Here is a 19,147-nt window from a genome sequence, read left to right on the forward strand (position 1 = left end):
AAACACAGATCAAGAGATCCTGAGGAAGGCAGGTACAATCCCCTGTATGACCATGGAATGTGAACGTGCCAAAGCACGATGACAAAACTGTGCAAGAAGAAGGGAATACAGCGTACCGTGTTTTTCAGTAAGACAAGGAGAAAGTAGCGCAGCTTGGCTGGGAGCTGGTGGAGTACTTTGGGGAAGCACCAAATGTCCATCTCTTACGCCCTTCCCTGCTTTTGGCCTTTGGCAGAGACAGCGTGTTGGGCTCCAAGGGACCGGCACATGTCCAGCCCAGCGTGTGTTCCATGGCGCTCTAAAAAGGGAAGGAAGAAAGTCCTGCCTGATATATGCCAACTCTGAGATAAGCATAGGGATTGATCAGCAAGCTTTATGAACTAGTTCAGACGCTGCATCAGCTGAAGAAAATCTTTATTGTTATACAGAGTTATGTTTTTGTACAATCATACCGTTATCTTGGATCTGGATTTACTTCCCTCATTTTACCTTGGTTACTTGCCCTATTTGCTAACCTCGAACATGTTCTTTTCCTTGTTCCTGTGGTTGTCTGTGATAATACTGACCGCCTTTAGCAAAAACATTTGGAAAATTATTGATTAAAAAGACCTATATAGAAAAGCAGTGGTGTTGTTAATAGCTATTATAATTATTATTCCTTTTGTGTAAATACTTTATACGTGAAGATTTTTAGGGAGAAGATTCTCTGTGGTTTGGTGCAATAGCAGGGGCTGGAAGTGCAGCTGATTTGGGGTAGAAAAATACAAACCTAAAAAGTAAGGTGGATAAATATTCTATTTACCTAAACATATGTATGTGTTTGTACTGTCTGTTTGTTCAAGGGTCACAGTATAAGCGATGCATATTAATACTTTCATAGTGCAGGCTTCGATTGCACAAATGCTTGATAATTACAACTGAAGGTTGCTGTAAGTATCAGGTACAAGTGGAGTGTGCTGTAGCCCAAAATACCGATGTGATTGATGGAACATCTGTATGAAATGGTTTGAAGGACGCTGCATTCTAAAACTGTCATGTTCTGTACTAGAAGGACACCTGCCTGAATGTTTCATGTTCAGTTTTTACTTTGTCGTGTGTGGTACTTGAACTGACTATTTATTTTTAAAATACAAATTAAATGAATTAAGGTAGAGGAATGAAGCTTTTTTTTTTTAAGTTCACTCTGCCACTCTCCTCACCCCACTGTGCTTTTTTGTTTTCTCCCTACCAGTGCAGGCACAAAAGAATAACAAGATTTCTCTTGGAAAAGACTGTATATACATGTAGTGTGTATGTGTGTATATATATATATATATATATATATATATATATATATATATAGGATCACGACCTTACCACTGACTTTTTTTTCCCCCTTCATATGCTATCCTGAGATTTCTGTATAATACGAAATCAGGCTTTTAGTGGATGATTTCTGTCTCCAGGAAGTTGTTTGACTTCCTGGTTTGCTATATCCATGTGTGGTCATTACAGTTTCAGCAACTTAAGGTGAAAACAAGGAAAAAAACAAGAGTAGTACTTGCCAAATCAATTGACTTGGGTCTTGCTTTAGATTACCTACTCCCTTCTCCTGCGTACCAAAGAGTGTGATATTAAGTGTAATTAAAGGCTGGATAAAAGAACATGGACTGATGGAGAGAGGAAATTTTCCCTTGGTTGTACATAAAGAAATTGTGTAACCTTTTTGCACTTGTATCATAAAATTTAATGTTCTTCCTTGGAGACCAGCATTTCTTTGTAATGTTTTATAGGGTAAATTCATTGAAGTATATAGCACTGTTACTTTCTTTAACATAGGTTGCTTCTTCGTAATTATGGTTAACCTTTTGGGCAACTCTGTTAATCACAGGGCTGGAAAAAGTAGCACGATCTTTCTGACTTCTATTTCTAATCAAGTCACTTCATGACTGATATGGGTGGTTTTGGTGATTTAGTCAAGAACTGTTAATTTTTACCAAGGGTATCAAGTATTCAAAATCCAATAAAGACAGCTTGATTACTTGTTTAAAAGTGTGAATGAAACGTCTTTTGAAGTGGAAGAAGTTATATGTCCTGCCAGATCTTACTGTAGTCTGTACTTTCCTCACGATGCAATATAGGAATTGGTGACTATCTAAATGTCTCTTGAGCCATGCTACAGTTTGGCATATACCTCTTTCATCAACAAATGAATTTCAGGGGAAAACATGCAGCCTTGCTTTTCTTATGATCAAAGATCTCTACGTGATGTGTACTGAACTCCATAAGAACAGCAGTGATAGAGGAGGTCAGAAAGACAAATACATGAATATAGGAAGTATATAGGAGTATTGCTGAAGCACTCTTTATTCTTTTCCCACTCCTTTACTTGGTCTGAACGTAGCCAGCGGAGGAGGACATGGCTATGCTGAGTTAGCCATTCAGCTGTGGAGGAAATGTAAAGTTGGCTGAGGAGAAATTAGAATATGTCCTTTCTGTTGCAATTTGAAGGCATTTGCCACAAATTATAAAGCCAGAGAGAACAGTAGTGCAAGGGTGGTGGTGTTGATCTTTTTTTCCTTCTCTGTTGTCTTTGCTTGGGTGCCAGCTGTGCCGGTAAGGCATTGCCATGTAACTCGCTGTTGGAAGTGCTAGTAAAGATACTGTCGCTGGATGCTGCAATTTCTTTGAGAGCACCTGTGGAGCTGGAATCTATAGGTAGTGCTACGCATTTTATTCCATACTGCGTGTCCCTGTGCAGCCCCGATTTTGTAATTGGTTTCTTTGGTGAAATAGCAAGATGACGTGGAGTCCTTGTCGTTGTGAAAGCCTGATTAAATAATGCTTGTTCTCTAGTCTCATTGCTTTGGAGATGCTAAAGGGTGTTTTGAGAGCTACGTTAGCTTTTACGGATGGGCAGCTTTGTTACCTCCAAATGTGACCTCTAATTCATCTGATTCAGTTTTAAAAGTAAATGTTGTACTAATGTGAGAATTACAGATCATGATAATGAAATCATTGTGTTGGGAAACAGTTCAACTTCAGGCTAACTCCACTTTATGTATGGTAGCTCCATGGAAGAAAACTGGCCTGTGCCCCAATACCCTGTCTGAAGAAGTGAGAAACAATTACATCTGTGAGTTCCTACAAATTGTTCTGATGATTTTTAGGGTAAGGAGAAGAAAGGGGGAAGCCGAACACTGCAAATGAAGGAAACAATGTTTTTACTTAGATACCCTGTTGTGGAATCTCTTGTCCTCAGAAAGGACAACCTTGCATTTTTAGGTCTTCTAAAACTGTCATTCTGTTCATCCCTTCTCCATTACATTTTCATTGTTGTGCCATCATCATACTCCTTGGACTTCTATTTTCAGCTACCTAATAAGGAATTTATCAGCTTGGTTTACTGTTCTCCAGTATTTCTGTTCTAATGACAGGTTATGTCTTCCTTGAGTATGATATTGAGGTACTTATCAACCATCTATTTGAGAATATTTTCTTACTGCCTTCCTTCCAAACGCATCTTGCTATGAACTTTCAGATAAATATATGTTCTAAAGGAAAATAATTTAGATTTGTCTTATGTGACTGAAATTATATTGGCAGGATTGACCAGTTCTACAGAGTAAGTGTTATGCTTGTGATTTTGACACAAGGCAGGACAAAATATGTGGTCTCATATAAGAGTATATTGTGCTTACAGAAAGCATTGCTAGAAGGTGGGAATAAGTAGCTGAAGAAAGCAAAATATAGAAAGTAAGCACACGTTCTGAAAAATGGTAAACCATGTTTGACCAAAATATCTGTATTATTATTGGTTAAGATGTTATCATGAGAAACTAGAAAAAGATTCTATCAAAGGCAGTAGCACTGGGTTGTGAGTTTTTCTTGAGCGTGGTAACCTGTTATTGTTCAAAACTGTATCCTATATTTACCAAACAAGGCATTCTTAAGATGAATTGCGATGCAATGCAATGAAAGACATCATCACATGAGGGAGCTGCTGCATGCGATGGCAACATATTACAGAGAGGTTACTATGAAGTTGAATATACAGTTGACCACATCTTGCTGATTTGTTTGGGTTGTAAGTGGGTTAGGTGAGGACCATCTGTGTATTTTCCTATTTGCTGTGTGAAGAACCGCGCTTCCTGGTGTAGCTAGTACCTCTTGAACAAGTGATTGCTGTTCCACACGTTACACAAGAGCTGTGAAAGCTCCTCTGTAAGACCTACAGCTGGATATCAATGCCTGGGGAACTTGAGCAATCATGTACAGAGCCTTCATTAATCTTGAAGGCCTTAATTACTAGGATTAGCAAATTTTCCTGGAGTTACTACAGTAGATGACTATAAATCATAATGCTGACCCCTTCTAGCAATGTCAGCAAAAGTTTTCCGCCTGGAAGTTGGTTATATCTTACAATAAGATTTGCTGTAGACATCATGTCCATTTTATATGGAATCAGGACAGGTCGCTTCCCCAAAACGGGACGCATTCACAGAAAACATTCTTTATGTGCTTTTAACAGGGATTGACTGTTGGAACATGCAGTAAAGGGCTGTTGTTGAATAGATTTCTCAAGTGCCCTTCTATGGGCTTGAACGTAACCACCATAAATTGACTGAAAGGAATTAGCACCACTGCTTTCAGACATTGTATATGAATTTATGGAATGGCTTAGACATTGCTTTATTGCATCTGGCAAAGTACAGAAAAGGCATTTCCTTTACTGTTGGGCTGTGGTGATCCTTCTGACATGTAGCTAGCTGTGAATTCAGTATGTCTTGCAAAAAGATTGAAACTGCAAAAGTACTGAGGAGAGGCCATAAAAAAGATCTAATGAAGAGATTCGGACTTACTTGCCAACTTAAAGTAGCGAACTTGGAGAGAATAACTTCTCGCTCAAGGACAGAGCAAGCCATCTGACTGAAGGGTTTGTGGGCTGAGAAGGCTACTCATTTGGTTGTAGCTTGGGTTGATTGTGTGATCTGTTAGATAACTTCTCTGCTAAGGAAGGCTGTAATCCAGTTTGTTTAACCTGAAAAGGTTAGACTTAGATTACCATTCTAGGGGATGGAAGGAATCAGGAAAACAATTCTTATTTAAATCCATTTTTTCTCTGCCTTAGGGAGAGATTGACAATATACCAGTTTTGTTTCCAGGTAATGATGGTAATTTCCAGTGGAGTGCACTCTACGTGCTGTTTGTCAGATTGAAATCAGCAATGATACACATGATACAAACTTGCCTAAGCCTATTCTGTGGTCCTGGTAGTTTTCATCTCTGTAATTTAGTATTTTAACTTTTGGAATAAGTCATGCTTTAAGATAGAGTGTAGTTATTCTAGTTGTGAAATGGAAGCTAGGTTTCATGGTTTTGCCTCCCTCAGGAACCTGTGCTTCAACCTTTATTTTCTTCATACAGATCTTTATGAATGACTTGACATTTCTCCTTCCTTGCTCAAGTATTGTCTTAATGGGCTGTTAGCAAAGTAGAAATTCTTGCTGTCTTGAAAAGTCTACACAAACGATGGTTGTTTTGTTGAATGTAACAGTGCTGAGTTCAAATCTCAGACGTCTGTCTGACCATGGAGAAATCACTTTATTTCCCTTTCTCCATTGGTAAGACTGTAAAATTATGGAAATTCTAACAGCTCTGCACAGTTCTTGAGCCTTAAGCATTAGGGAAGCTATGTGAACTGATGAATGAGTAAGTTTTCTAACTTTTAGTGTTTGGATAAAGTAAAAGTGATTTTAGATTGACCTTTTTTTTTTAGCCTCAAGTTTTTATATTTAGGATTGTACTTCATGCAGAAATATTCTGCACTTGGTAGGATGTATTATGCATTAAACTTTGTATGCAATGGATCTTGGACTTCTACAGCCCAAAGTCAAGGTAATGTGTGCCCTATTTAAGTAATGAGCTATTGATTTAAAAATTACTCATTTTATTACCATAATATGGAGCTAGTAATACTCTGAAAACTCATCTCTGAAATGGACACTTAATTTCAGTTTGAGATGGGACAGAAATGGACTTTAAGGATTTTACCTATTAAAATTTGGTGTGTCGCAGATAGCAGGGACTATTCAGCCTCATGTAGAGCTGTGTGCTGTACTCAGATCATCTGTGAAGAAATGTCTCTTCCTCTTGCTTGAGCTCAGACCTCTGAACAGGCCTGTAATGCAATGTCACCTTTATTTGTCACTGGTAGCTATATCCTATATGCTTTCTCTTGCTAAGTATTTACAACACTTTCAGGATCAAAGAAATGCCACCAAGAAGGCTCGTTGGGAGAAATTTTGAGCTGCTTTTACATTTGGCACTGCTTTGCCTTCCAAGACCAGGTAGACTGTGAACTGACCTTCAGCATGTCTTCAGTGAAGAAATCCAGTCTGACCTTGAGATAAGAGAATCCTGTCATGGCAAAGCAAACCAAAAGCAATATTGCAAACAGTCAGAGGTTAAAACTTCTTTTCCCCTCTTCTGTGCCCTTTTCTTGGGGGTGCAGTGTGAGTTTGCTGGGAGAAATGATGTGGAGGTTGCAAGTTCCGTTCGTTTTTGTGTGCATGTTTGTTTTCTACCCTTTTCCTGCTGCTAGTTCTTAGCTCTGCAGCACTGGGGTGTGCGTAGAGAATCAGTTTGCTTTCTGTGATTGCTTTGAACAAGTTTAAACTGCTCGTGCCATAAAATTATTGCAGATTCCCTTCTCCTCGCATGTAAATGAGAAGAAATGGCTACACATCTGATCTTTTTTCAAACCTACATTTTTGCTTTACAGGCTATGATGGAGTTTTCCTTATGTAGTATATGACTGAAATGGTGTATTAATAAGCTGCATTTGTCAAGTAATAGAGATCAATTTGTGCATTTTGTTGCCAAAAAATCATATTGTGCTTCTTCCCTTCTCTTTCCCCTCCCCCTTATATGTAAAACACAAAACTTCATAAAATTTTGGCAATTTACTATTCCCACTTTCAGTGTTTAAATTGAAGTATAAAACTGGGTAGTTTATGCAATAAATGTGCTGTACATGAAAAGAAAATCATAGGTGGTTTTCACACTTTTAATCTGAACAGTCATAGGCCTTTACATTCGGCTGAAGTGAGCATAACTTGAAATCTCCATTTCATTAGCTGACTGTGAAAGGACACTTGATGCCCTTTTATTAGGTGTAGATCCCTAACGTTCATCAGGTGAATTGATCCCAAGTTTTTGGAGCACTACTCTTGGAACTGCAGCCTTCAGCTTTTTAAGGAATGATATTATGAATTTGTCTGGTTTTGTCAACAAAAATGAAAGAATCGGAGCAAGGTTTGATGTGGTACCCAGCTAACAGGCTTCTGAGTTCGTTACGTTAATGAACGGAGATGAGAGTGCGATCTAGGTAGAGGAGGGGAGGGGTGTTCTTTGAGCCAAGCACTTTCTATGATTAGGTTCTCAGAAGTAGCTTTCTGACTTCTATTAAGTGATTGAATGTTTACAAGGAAACTTGAAGGAAATTGGCTTTATTAATTTGACCATGTATGAAGAAGACAGCTTTACTGTTGGCTCTTCAGTGGCTGAGTACGGAGCCCCAGCTTGAGAATGTGAGTGGTGAAATGAAGAAAATAAGCCAGGATGCTTGTAGGTTCAGTCGGTTTCTGTAACATTAGGACATTGATGGAGTGCTGCGGCGCTACGGTACCGGCTCTCAGGGTTGCGTATTCCATCCTGCTCTGACATCCCTGGACAGGAGTGTGTTTGGCTTTTGTGAGGAATAGACATTTTCTTATTATATCTTTTCCATAGCAGAAGTATTAATGTAATTAGTTAGATAATGTCTGAATTACACAGTAAATAATAGTTGAGAGACAGTATTGGAAAGCTGTTGCTACCTGTGGAGATGATCTGTTGCTCAGAAGGTGGCCATTGTGGTAGTTTTAATTCATGTGTGGTGTTTAAATACTGTGTAGTTTGGAGGATGTAATTACATCACCACTTTAGCAGTAACATGAAGTTGCAGCCCTCGGTTATAGTTGGAAAGTCACCAAAAGGATCGTCTGTGATACACGAAAGATCTGGAGTTTGGAGGCTGTCCATTGGTGTCCTGATACCGTCATCCTTGTCTTTGTTTGGAGCTTTAAATAAAAAGGTCACACCAATTTTTCTTTAATTAGTTTCCTCCTCGCCTTCTGGATTATTAATGGCACTGAAGCAGATCCGGTCTCTTGTACTGAATGCTTTAGTGACAAGATTCTGTACAAGACCAGTGGTCACAATAGTTGGCTAGTAAAAAATTAAGAAAAGAAAACTTGCTCATATTTCTTTCTATCATAAAAAGTTTTGGAGGTATTTGAAAGCCAGCCTAGCAGCGTGTTTTGCAGTGCCAACAATTCATGAATACTTAACCCCTGACACTGTCTTTATTCAGAAGAATGTCTTGCAACTTGTGCTGTGTAATGGTTTTATACTTAAAAGAGCGTTCAAAATCTTTTTTAAAAAATTTTTTCTTTGAGCTTGTTTTTAGTAATCTAATGTTTAATGAAAAACACTAAACAACATAAGGCTTTTACAGATCATTCCCTGTATGTGAAAGATCCCGTTTTAATGTGGATTTTATGCATTTTCTTCATCTACTGTCTAGCTTTTTCTTAGCCAATGACAGTAAGATTCCTGAGGCTACTTTCTCTTTAAGGACACACTGCTTACATAAATAGTCCTTTACACCGTCTCCTTGTTTTATAATATTAGTTGTTTATCGGAAGATGGGCAATATTCCTTAGAAATGTGTTTTCCCGATTGTGCATGCCTTGTTACTATTTCAATTATGCAGATTCTTGATGCTGTGGAAATTTGTGCTTGATGACGCCAAGGCAGCTGCACGTTGTTAGCATTGTAGGCTGTCAGATGATCATGTGGGATTCTTGCAGCATGCAACATTCAATAGGATTGAAAAAGGGCTTTTGATGCAAGGCATAGCTTTCAGAATATATTTGTGCCTTTTAGTTAGCTAATATAAAATCATAATTTATTATCTTTAAATTTAAAATGCTGCCTCATTTTTCTTCTGGTTGGTTTCATTTTGGCTTCACTAGAAGATGCATCTGGTACATCCACGATTGAGGAGTTTATTAATGATACTGTCATTCAGTTCACTTACTTTTTTTCCTTTTAGAGTCCTAGCTAGCCCACAGATTACATGATCACATGTTCGTTCAGTCATTCATATAGAACACAAACCACCATGCATGATTTCTTCTTTCTTTTTCCTCTCTGCCTTTTTTATTCCCTTTAAGTTGCTTTGTCATGTTCTCTTTTATCATTAAGCTTAGTCTTTGTCTTCCCCTCGCTCCTATTTGTTCTATATTTTCCCATGCTTGGTTACTGCAATATTATTTGATTAACGGGCTGTGATGATGATGAACCTGCACACTGGAGGAGCAGCTACTACAGTGGTGATGAAGGGATGTAATAATGGTCGCTATCCTCGGAATTCTCTCTACAGTGACTGCATAATAGAAGAAAAGGCAGTGGTCCTGCAGAAAAAAGACAATGAAGGATTTGGATTTGTGCTCAGAGGGGCAAAAGGTATGTGCTTCTGTGTGTGTGTGTGATGTGCACTGGCATGAAGAAATTTATACATCTCTGAATATAAGCAGGAATTATTCTTGGTGCACTTGGTTGCTAGACAACAGGATTCTCTGTATGCTGTACTACTCGGACAGATTTTAGTGGCTTCTGTCTGAAGCAGTTTGCATTTTTACATCGGAGAAGCACTGTAGAATCGTTTTGGGGGGAGAAAGTTTTGTCTGTATTTTTATTGTGTCGGTATATGTAATATTTTGTCATTAATCTGTTTTGTTATGCAGTTTGCCTAACTATGGGAAACCTGCTTTCCTTATAAAAGCTGCTGCTTTATTTCAAATGTCAGTCTATTTAAATAGGACTATGAATAGGAATAGACAAGAGAGTGATGTTTTGTTTAAAATAGGTGTGGATCTTCTGCAAGGTGACATTGGTGCAGTTTTAGTATGAAAATACGATCTTTTTTTATATCTTCAGAAGCTGCACGTATGTTGCATGGCCTGTAGTGTGCTCATTTTAAAAGCTGTTCATATGTTATACTGCATGTTACTTTTCTGTAGACTAAAATCTATAATAATGGCATTCTTAAGAGTTAAAAAAGGCATTCTATTTAATGCTTTGCTTTTTAACTTTGAGTCCCGTTTGCTCCTTTTGTATTTAAAAAAAAAAAAATGATGGTATGTCCCATCTCTTGCTCCCCCTTGTTTTACATGGGTTCTCCCTTGCCTTGCTTGAGCATGAAAATTATTCCATATCTTCATTCTTGGGACATCATTTTTGCTCTCCCTGTTCCCCCACCCCTAAACCAGTGCCACTGTAGATTTTCAGTGTTGTAAAAGCTTTCCTAATTTTAGCTAAATAAAAATTTTTGGAGTTGTGCTTAGAAAGCCAGTAGCACTTCCTTTTAGCTAACCCATTGAGTTGTCTGTGCATCGAGCAGAGGTTACTCCCTCGCTGTAAGCCCAACAATTCTCCCCAGATTTTCTCTGTAACAGTGAGGGCACCTCAGGTGAAAGACCCAAGGACTTTTCCGCTTCTATCTGTACGTGACAGAGAGGGCTGTTACGAGGCCTGCTGTGCCTCCTTTCCTAAAAAGTGATTTCTTCTGTTATCTCTTTGTAATACACATCTCAATCTAGAAGAAAAATTCAGTTTGATCTTTTTCATCCTTTCCCACCCACCCCCATCCCCCAGTTCGGCTAGATGCTGTCTTCTGCTACAGTACATAATTCATTTTTAGTTGGATGTTGCCAGAGTTACAAACGTTTTGCTAGGCATACCAAAGGGTCACTTGAACTAATACTGAATATCCTGGAATACTCAGACTCCAGCTATTGCCTCGTGCAGCTTGATTTGGTTTGTGTCAGTAAAGCAGCATGTATTTTTCTCTCTGAATTGAAGACCTGTGGACTGCTGTTGCAGAGAGATTGCACTCTGTTCCGAGCATCTTCATACCCTCTGAGGCAGAGCCCTCTCACTTTTAGCACCCACCATTTTTTAACCGTAAATTTGAATGGCCAATAATAGGCCTTTAGTCAAGTGGTATTTGCAAGCACTCCATAACTTTCTTTTTTTAATGTGGTATTTATTTTTAAAGCTGACACACCAATTGAAGAATTCACCCCAACTCCAGCCTTTCCTGCTTTGCAGTACTTGGAATCTGTGGATGAAGGGGGAGTAGCATGGCAAGCTGGCCTGAGAACTGGAGACTTTTTGATCGAGGTAGGAGAACCTGAAATTTGATTCTCAGTGCTCTGTTGGGGAGACAGTGGTGTTCCCTTTGTAGAATTTACTTTGGAAAAAGTGTGTGATGCTTCTGAACAGCAAGTTCAGTGGACTAACAACAAGAATGGACTTCACTTGATTTATTTCTAAATCTCATGCAGCATTTAGGAAAGCAGTTAAAAAGAGCAACGTTCAGGTTGGCTGGGAATTTTCTGTTTGCTTGGTTTTGTTGTTTGGGAATACACTGTCAGAGAAATTTGGGAGTTTTTATTCTTCTTTGCATTATTGAATTGAAATTTAGATGAATTTAAATATTTATTGTAGACTATGAAATCTGTGGTCCTCTAAATATTTTTAGAGTCACCAAAATGAATGACTTTTTATGCAACTATTTCTGCAATCAGAAATATCAGTGGTCTAGTGCTGTTTAGAAACCATGGAGAATAAAGTGAATTGCTTTAGCTTGACGTGAAATATTTCCAACAGTGCACTGTAGATACAATCGTACAAAAATCAGGAACAAATATTATTGCAATATAAATTACTTTTTATAAAGGGTATATTTAATACTCTTTTAATCTTTACCAAAAATGTCTTCACGTTATATATTTCAGTGGATTTTTGGTTGGTATTTTGGATTTTGTTGAAGTAGTTGGCACTCCTTTTTACTGTTACTGGGCAGTTTGCAACAAAACCATGGTGTTGGATTTTCTTTCTTTTCCCCCCACAACCTTTTCATGACCGACAAAGCGATGCTGTGATTCTGTGAAACTAGGTATTTGAAAATAGGTCTTTCAGGATGGATCGACCAAGTCTTGTCTGTAAGATCTATTTATTTTATTTTACTTTTTTCTTCTTCAGACCCATGTGAGTTTTGTTAAAGTACTTACTGGTGCTACAACATTTTGCAGAGCTGGCCTTTACATTTGGGAGAGTATATAATATGCAGCTTTTTTGTTGTGTGCATTGAACTCCCGTGGTGATTGAATTTAAATAGTTGCACTGCTTCTCCACCATGTAACGGTGAAAGAACAGGCTTTGCAGACTTCTAAAGTAAACAGATGGGCATTTTTATCTGTTCCTTCAAAGTACATTTTTCTTATTGTTTCTTTGCTTAAGAATAAGCATTTAGCAAACTGTTAAACAAGAGCCTACAAATTGTACTGATCTGTACCCTGTGCAAGGAGCTTTCAGAACTACGATCACTGACGTTAGGTGGTTATTTTAAACAATGCTTTATTTATAGAAGTTGATTTCTCGTTAGGCTTCTAATCTATAGGAGGTATGAATAGTTTGTACTGGCTAATTTTGCAGGTAGATTTGATGGTGAATAATGTTTAATTTAGAGAAGAGGAATACAGGGTGATAATTATGCTTATGGATTTTTTTAAGATCTCTGAAGGGATGCAAGAAGTCTGGGTAACTGATCATGCACAAAGCTTTACTGGTTTTCTGGCAAATGAAAGAAGAACTCTAATTAATTGTCTAGACAATTTACTCCTAGCCTTAGCTTAGAAAAGCAGTTAAACATGCACATGCATTGCTGTATCAGTCCTCTACACAGTCCAGTATATTTGTAATTAATTCTGAAACAAGCAGTTGTTGCATGCAAATCAAATCCATTTCTGTCTAATTTATGTTCATCGGGGTTATTCAGTTCTGAGTTTTGCAACTTAATTAAGAGGATATGGTAATCCTGAGAAATCACAACTTTGCTGTTGGTGAAGACTTTTGTGTTGGAGAAAGGCAGGGTTTTTTCTATTTTATGATCTACATGTGCAGTGCACAGTACTGTCTGGCTATAGAAAGCCATCTTTGAAGATATTTGCACAGATGCCAGAGATGCTGCTGTTGAAATAGAAATGACTGGTCCGCCTGCACTTCTAGGAATGCCAAGCTACTTTATTCCTTGTGTTGAACCAAGAAGCGTTAAACGTACTATACATTGCAGCGAGTGGTTATCGTAACTGGTGCAGTTAGTCTGTCTTGTTGTTAAATGATTTCTCCCATGACTCTAAAGTTTATGCTGCTGTGTGTGTAAGTGCCACCTCAACCATTTGTAAGTAATATAATGCATTTATCATAAATGTCACATGAATAATAAAAGAGTTAATGGGCAACTAGGATCCTAATTAGTCCCATTTATAACACTTGCGGCAAGCATCAGGCTTTAGGGAAGTGAGAGTCCAGTCTGGCAGAGGGCAAAATGCGAGGGAGAGCAGATGTTTCACTCTTGCTCGAGGAGGTTGGGGTCGTGGAGATAAGGGAAACCTTTTCCCTTACTCCTCACCGTGGAAAGACAGGTCTGACAGGAAAATAGAGCCTTTCTTTGGAAGCAGGAGAGATCATGAGGAGGGTAGGTGAAGAGAAGGCACCATTTCTTCATGTGTAATTATGGTATCTGGATCTTCTGAAGGGGTAGAACTTCAGTATCAGCTACTGAGCATACTGAAGTAGTTCAATGTTGATGATGACATGTGTTGAGCAGAGCAAATATAAGAACAATACAGAAGAGGAAGGAAGGTGGTGTCTTGCCTCAGCTGATGAACGGAGTAGTTATTAGCTGGACAGGGTTGGCACAGTATCATTTGACTGAGTTTTATCAAGTTTGAAGTTTTTCTGAAAAGCCATGTGATACTGATTTGTTCAACCTGTACAATTAATTTTAACATAAGACTTCAGAAATCAATGTTAAACTTGCCTTTGCAAATAGTGTTCACAGACTCTTCATTGAAATTTCTGACAATACACTTCTTTTTTCCTCCTTCCTTCAAAACCAGTCATACTTTTTTCTGATAAAAATTGTGACGTGTCTAGTGGTTTTTCTGGACAGAGCACAACCGAAATATATTGGAAAAGCTCATGAGTGGTTTTAGACCTGAAACAGGTAGCTAGAGACAGCTGCCATTATATGTGGATTTTCATAAGCAATTCAACAGTTGCTGATTCATGAGATTTTGCTTAGCTTTGACAAACAATCAGAAATGGAGTATGGTTATGATTTGGTTGTTATAACTGAGAGAGATTCTATAGATGGCCCCGTTTTCTATTTTTCACTATTTTAGTTGATGTTTTCTCGAATCTTGGTATCTGCCCAATCAAAAAGACAGATAAAAGTAAAGCAGTGTATTAGGGCAAGTGCTATCCAACCTAAAAATTATGGTTTCCATCTTTAATGTGTACGCCAGTTCTAAAGCTGCTGTAGGTCACTGTTAATTCATCAGAGTGACTGGATTTCTATAGTACACCTGGTGAAGTTTGTAAGTGCTTGGTCAGAAAACATTGAACCGTAAGCTGATTTGATTTGTTGCTTGAAATATTTGGAAGAAAGAAATGTGTTAACTCTGACTCTAAATCTTATTTATGAGTAATCTTTATGTGCCTAACCCTTGGTTACCTTCAGTGTAGTAGTCAAACTAACCATAAATAGAGGAACCATTGAATACTGCTGTTCAGAGAGTGCTGCCTTACAGCATGGCTTCAAGAATTCTTTAAGTCGGAGTTGGATTTTCTTTTGAGATTTGCTTTGATGACGTATACAAGTATAACCATCTCTGAATAAAGAGATCCATTAAAGTTGAAGAGAGTTTTTTTTTTAACTCAGAATATTTTGGGAGGTTTTTTAGTGTAGTAGTATACAGACTTTCTTACTAAACTAAACTCCAGTGTGTTATTAACTCTTCATTACTGTTGTAGCTGTGAGTGTGTGGCTGTTTTGCCGGTGTTGCATGATGTGATGTGTAGGGATTTTTCATCTGCCACAGAGCATGTCTGTTACCAAACAATAATGTTATAATATCAATACCTAAAAGTGCAACTGATTCTGTGATACTTTACCAGAATAACGTGTTTGCTCTCTAAATGAGGCATTGCAGTTTGCATTATTGTGCCATAAAATCACTTATTTTTTCAGATAAATTGAAATGTTGTTATCTTCAGAATACGATGGCTACTTATATACGTTCTAGTTAAAATGTAAACTAGATAAAACTAGTGTATTATCCATTAAAAAAAGAAAAGAAAAAGAAAAAAAAAGGTAAAATTCAGGCTTTGATTTGAGGATGAAAACCAGATATGGTAATAGAAGAAATCTCATAATTTTGCTGCAGAACAGTTCAGTTGGGACTTGTACTAAAACATGTGACATGATCTGTAGTTTAACTGCCTGTATTTCTTTATCCTCAAGAGCTAATAGAATTTACTAGTATAAACTTTTCTTTAAGTAGTGATAGGTGGAAACTAGACATCATTTTATTACAGACAGCATTATTTTATCATGGTATTGGAATAAGATATCTGCCCTTTGTATGTAGGAAGTAGCAATAAGCGTTTAGGGAGATATTTGAAATATCTGGAATATTTTTTTAAAAAGAATACACACGAGTAACTTTAGTATTTAGCAATAAGTTAGATTTTTGGTTTATTCCAGTAAACACTTTATACAAACTTCAAAACTGATCTGGAAAGCAAGCTTTTAACTTTATTGTTGTAATTTGGACTATAGTCATTATGAATATTTTTGGCAAGCATAGCAGTGTTATGTCTTGAATTTGTATTCAATGGCTGGATGAATTACTGGTTTTACAAAGCCATCTGTTACCGATTTAAGTGCTGCTTTAGCAATAGAGAAACCTTCCCATCCTAAGGTAATCTTCATTAATTACCCTGTGGCTGAGTTTTCTCTTATTTCTAGCGTGAACTTCACTAGCTTGTGCTGCCAGATGTAAATCTAAATTTTTATTATTTTTTTTTTTTCAGACAGCTACATGGGGACCCTATTTTTCCTCCCTTGGAAATAAACAGAGGCTTTGTTAGTGTCTCTGTAATAACATAGATTACCATGTTGTAATTTTTTGCGGTTGTTTTCAGAAAGTTTGTTCCTGTCCTCCCAAAAGTGTGAGCACCAGCTCCATGCAGTACTTCGTAAGAGCCTCCTTGATATTGTTTATAGGAGGAAGAAAGAATAAACAGCAATATTATTACGTTTTTGTATGCTGCCTTTACCTCTCGCACTTAGGCCTTTTGGTGGACCAAAAGAGTAAAGGCCACCTCGGTTCTCTGCCTTGCATTAGGCTTTTTTGTTGCCAGTTTGGCTGCTGCTCCTGCCCATGCAGTGATCTTCCCCTGTTGCAGGAGAACAGCCAGGCTCATTGCTGCTCTGTTCCTAGACAGCATCTAGGTTGGGTGTTGGTTCCACTGTAGAAGCGATATTCTTCGGTCTGTTTAATGATGAGAGATTTGCCAAAGCTGCAACAGTACTGCAGTATTTCAGCATGTATGTGTATATATATATAAAATATATACTGGGAGTTCGTGTGTCTGTACGTAGGTGGTTGTTGTAAGGGCAGCAGGGCTCTTGCTAACCTGCAAGTCTGAGATACGGCAGACCTTGCACACTTAGACTGAGCACTAGTATTTTTAAATCTGTATATTTAACTCATACATAGTTTGATTCCACCAAGCATTAAGGGAAAAAAGGTAACTTCTGTTTACCAGTTAGCCGTCATCCTCTTGGTGACATCTGTAAACGATGCCTATTCAGCACAAGCGTACTCCTGACACTTCTTCAAATGAAAGTTGTCAGAGTCCGAAGGAAACTTTCTGTTTTGGTTATGAAATTCTTCAGCTTAAGCATAACTAGAGACATATTGGAGAAGTGGGATGAAGGAGTTTGGAAAAAGAGCAGCTCTTGTACCAGCGTTGAACAGTTTGGTGTATCTGAGCAGTCTCTGATGAAGCAAATTAACTTTTTCACTAGATGGAAAAATATTTTGCTTTCTTTCCACTTAAACTCAGTGAGTGAGGCTTTGGGTTTGGGATTGTGGGGTTGTTTGGGGTTTTTTTCTCACTTTATGTTTTTAGTGGATGATGGCAGCTGAACTGTGCCTTCAAAGTGCCTTGGATCTGCACAAAAGCACTGTAGAAAAATGACAACTGTTTTGGATTGTTCTTTTTATCTATTTAAATGCAGCTTCTAACCTGTAGGAAGTGATGGTATTCCAAATGTGCTCAGCGTGATCATAAAAAATATGGACCAATCTTGTTTAATTCTAAAAATACAATAGCAAGACTGTTACCTTTTTGGCATAGATGGAAATGGGCAGACAAAAAAGAATTTGGTTCTTACAATAGCTCCATTATTCACCCCTAAGCAGATAATATGCTTTAAAATAAGACTGAAAAGCAGACAAAAATGAAATCACCTTGCTGTTGTCAGACACAAAACCAGGCTGTGCGCAAAACTGGGAAGCGTTTTCCATTAGCCTTGATTCTACATGAGGCGTGTACTGGGCTTGTAATCCCAAGGTGCAAGAGAAAATGTTGGTATTTATCTAATTTCCCAGAAATGTGACAACTACCTGTTTGATACTGAGAACTGACTTTTGTGCTTCTTTTTTTTATGTTTCTTTGAGAGCAAGATTTGGAAAGGAATTTTGGTGATAATGGCAGCAATAGTCAGAATTTACTCTGTCTCCATTCAGTTCTCCATTACCAGTTTTAAGGCATTTTGACCTAAAGACCACAGTATTTTTAAGAGAAGTTTGCGAACATTTCTGTTCTGAGGGATTCTGCTGAAGCTCGCGGGACTGAGTGTGGAGCTAGCCAGAGAGAGCTTTTTGACTTCTAGTGAGTGCGAAAACTGGTCATTCCCTGACTTCCTACTACAAAATCCTCTAAAAATAGCAAATTTGTTTAAAGATAAGCTTCTTATTATAAATAGCCAGTTCTTGGCCACCTAGAAGCCATCCAGTGGCATCCAGCCATCTTGGCCATCCAGTGTTTCACATAAAGCACAGCTATGGACAGTCTTCACTCTTGCAGATGTCTGTCTGTCCTCTGTTCAAATAATACAAGAGTAATAGAACTCTTCCGTTTCTAGCTCTCAGATATTTAGGTTAGGTATTAAGACTAGTAACACTGTATAAATAAATGCTGGTTTTGAGGTATAGTTTGGAGATTTCCAGAAGACATTATAATAAAATTAATTTCTCTGAAGCCTGTTAGCTTTTTTTTAGTCTCTGATACTATGGAAACCTGGTTCCTGGAATGGAGCTATATGAAAAACAATGCTTGTGCCCGGTATTTTAGGGGAGAAAATACAATTTCTTTTAATTGCAGGATGTTGCTACAAACCTGTAAAAGTACAGGTGAAGGAAGACAGATTAGTTGTTTTAAATGGTGGAGAATTAACTGACAAATTCCTCTTGATTGCCGCAGCAGAACTCATCTAATACCTGGAATTTTTCTTTTTCCTTTTTTTTTTTTTCTTTTTCCTTTCTTTTGCGAGGTGTAAGCATCTTGCAAGCAGGCAAAATACGGTAACGTGGAGTTGCAGATGCACGTATGTGGGGATTTTTATTTATTGTCAGTTTTCTTATTCTGAGGCTGGCAGTCAATTGTGTGATGCTGAAAAGCGAAGTTCGCCTGCTAGTTGTGCTTCATGAACCACAAGTCTGTCCAGAGGTTACAAGGAAGTTGCTTGGTTATTTGATAACCACATGCTTCCTGAGCAGTAGCCTTACCCTCTCTTCCTACCTGTTCCTCCTGCCCTCCCAAGATTCCTAGTTTTCTAAACATAGCTTCCTTCCTGGTCTCTATGCAGATACATCTTTGCTATCATCTCCAAATCTGAAAAAAGCGAATGAAAACTCTAGAACTTGACATGTGTTCTATTAATTTAGTTTTCCTGGTAGGTTTTCCTGAAAATCATGATCTTTTAACCTATACTGTGGAGTGGGGTTCCTAAACTGGTTTAGATGTTTCAGAGGGGTTAGATAAATCACTTCATGTTGCTATACCGAACAGGCCCCCATTGCTTTTGTGTGGGTGCTAGGAACTGCAGGAACACTCTTGATTTAGGGAAATTCTGAAC

General features: G+C 38.0%; 1 protein-coding gene across 12 annotated transcripts in view; it reads left to right on the plus strand.

The window, feature by feature from the left end:
* The window catches only part of SHANK2 (SH3 and multiple ankyrin repeat domains 2), a 310,473-nt gene that overhangs the window by 163,395 nt on the left and 127,931 nt on the right, over window positions 1-19,147 (plus strand). For 9 of the 12 annotated variants that reach the window (XM_086472429.1, XM_086472430.1, XM_086472431.1 and 6 more), the window contains 2 exons: window positions 9,470-9,552; window positions 11,147-11,271. In XM_086472429.1, the coding sequence (XP_086328555.1) occupies window positions 9,470-9,552; window positions 11,147-11,271 (208 nt within the window). Of the gene's footprint in view, window positions 1-9,377; window positions 9,553-11,146; window positions 11,272-19,147 lie in introns of those variants that run through there. The other 3 variants (XM_086472439.1, XM_086472438.1, XM_086472441.1) reach the window with 1 other exon arrangement.

The sequence above is a fragment of the Leptosomus discolor genome, chromosome 12 (assembly GCF_034619465.1).
Source record: "Leptosomus discolor isolate bLepDis1 chromosome 12, bLepDis1.hap2, whole genome shotgun sequence".
NCBI lineage: Eukaryota > Metazoa > Chordata > Aves > Leptosomiformes > Leptosomidae > Leptosomus > Leptosomus discolor.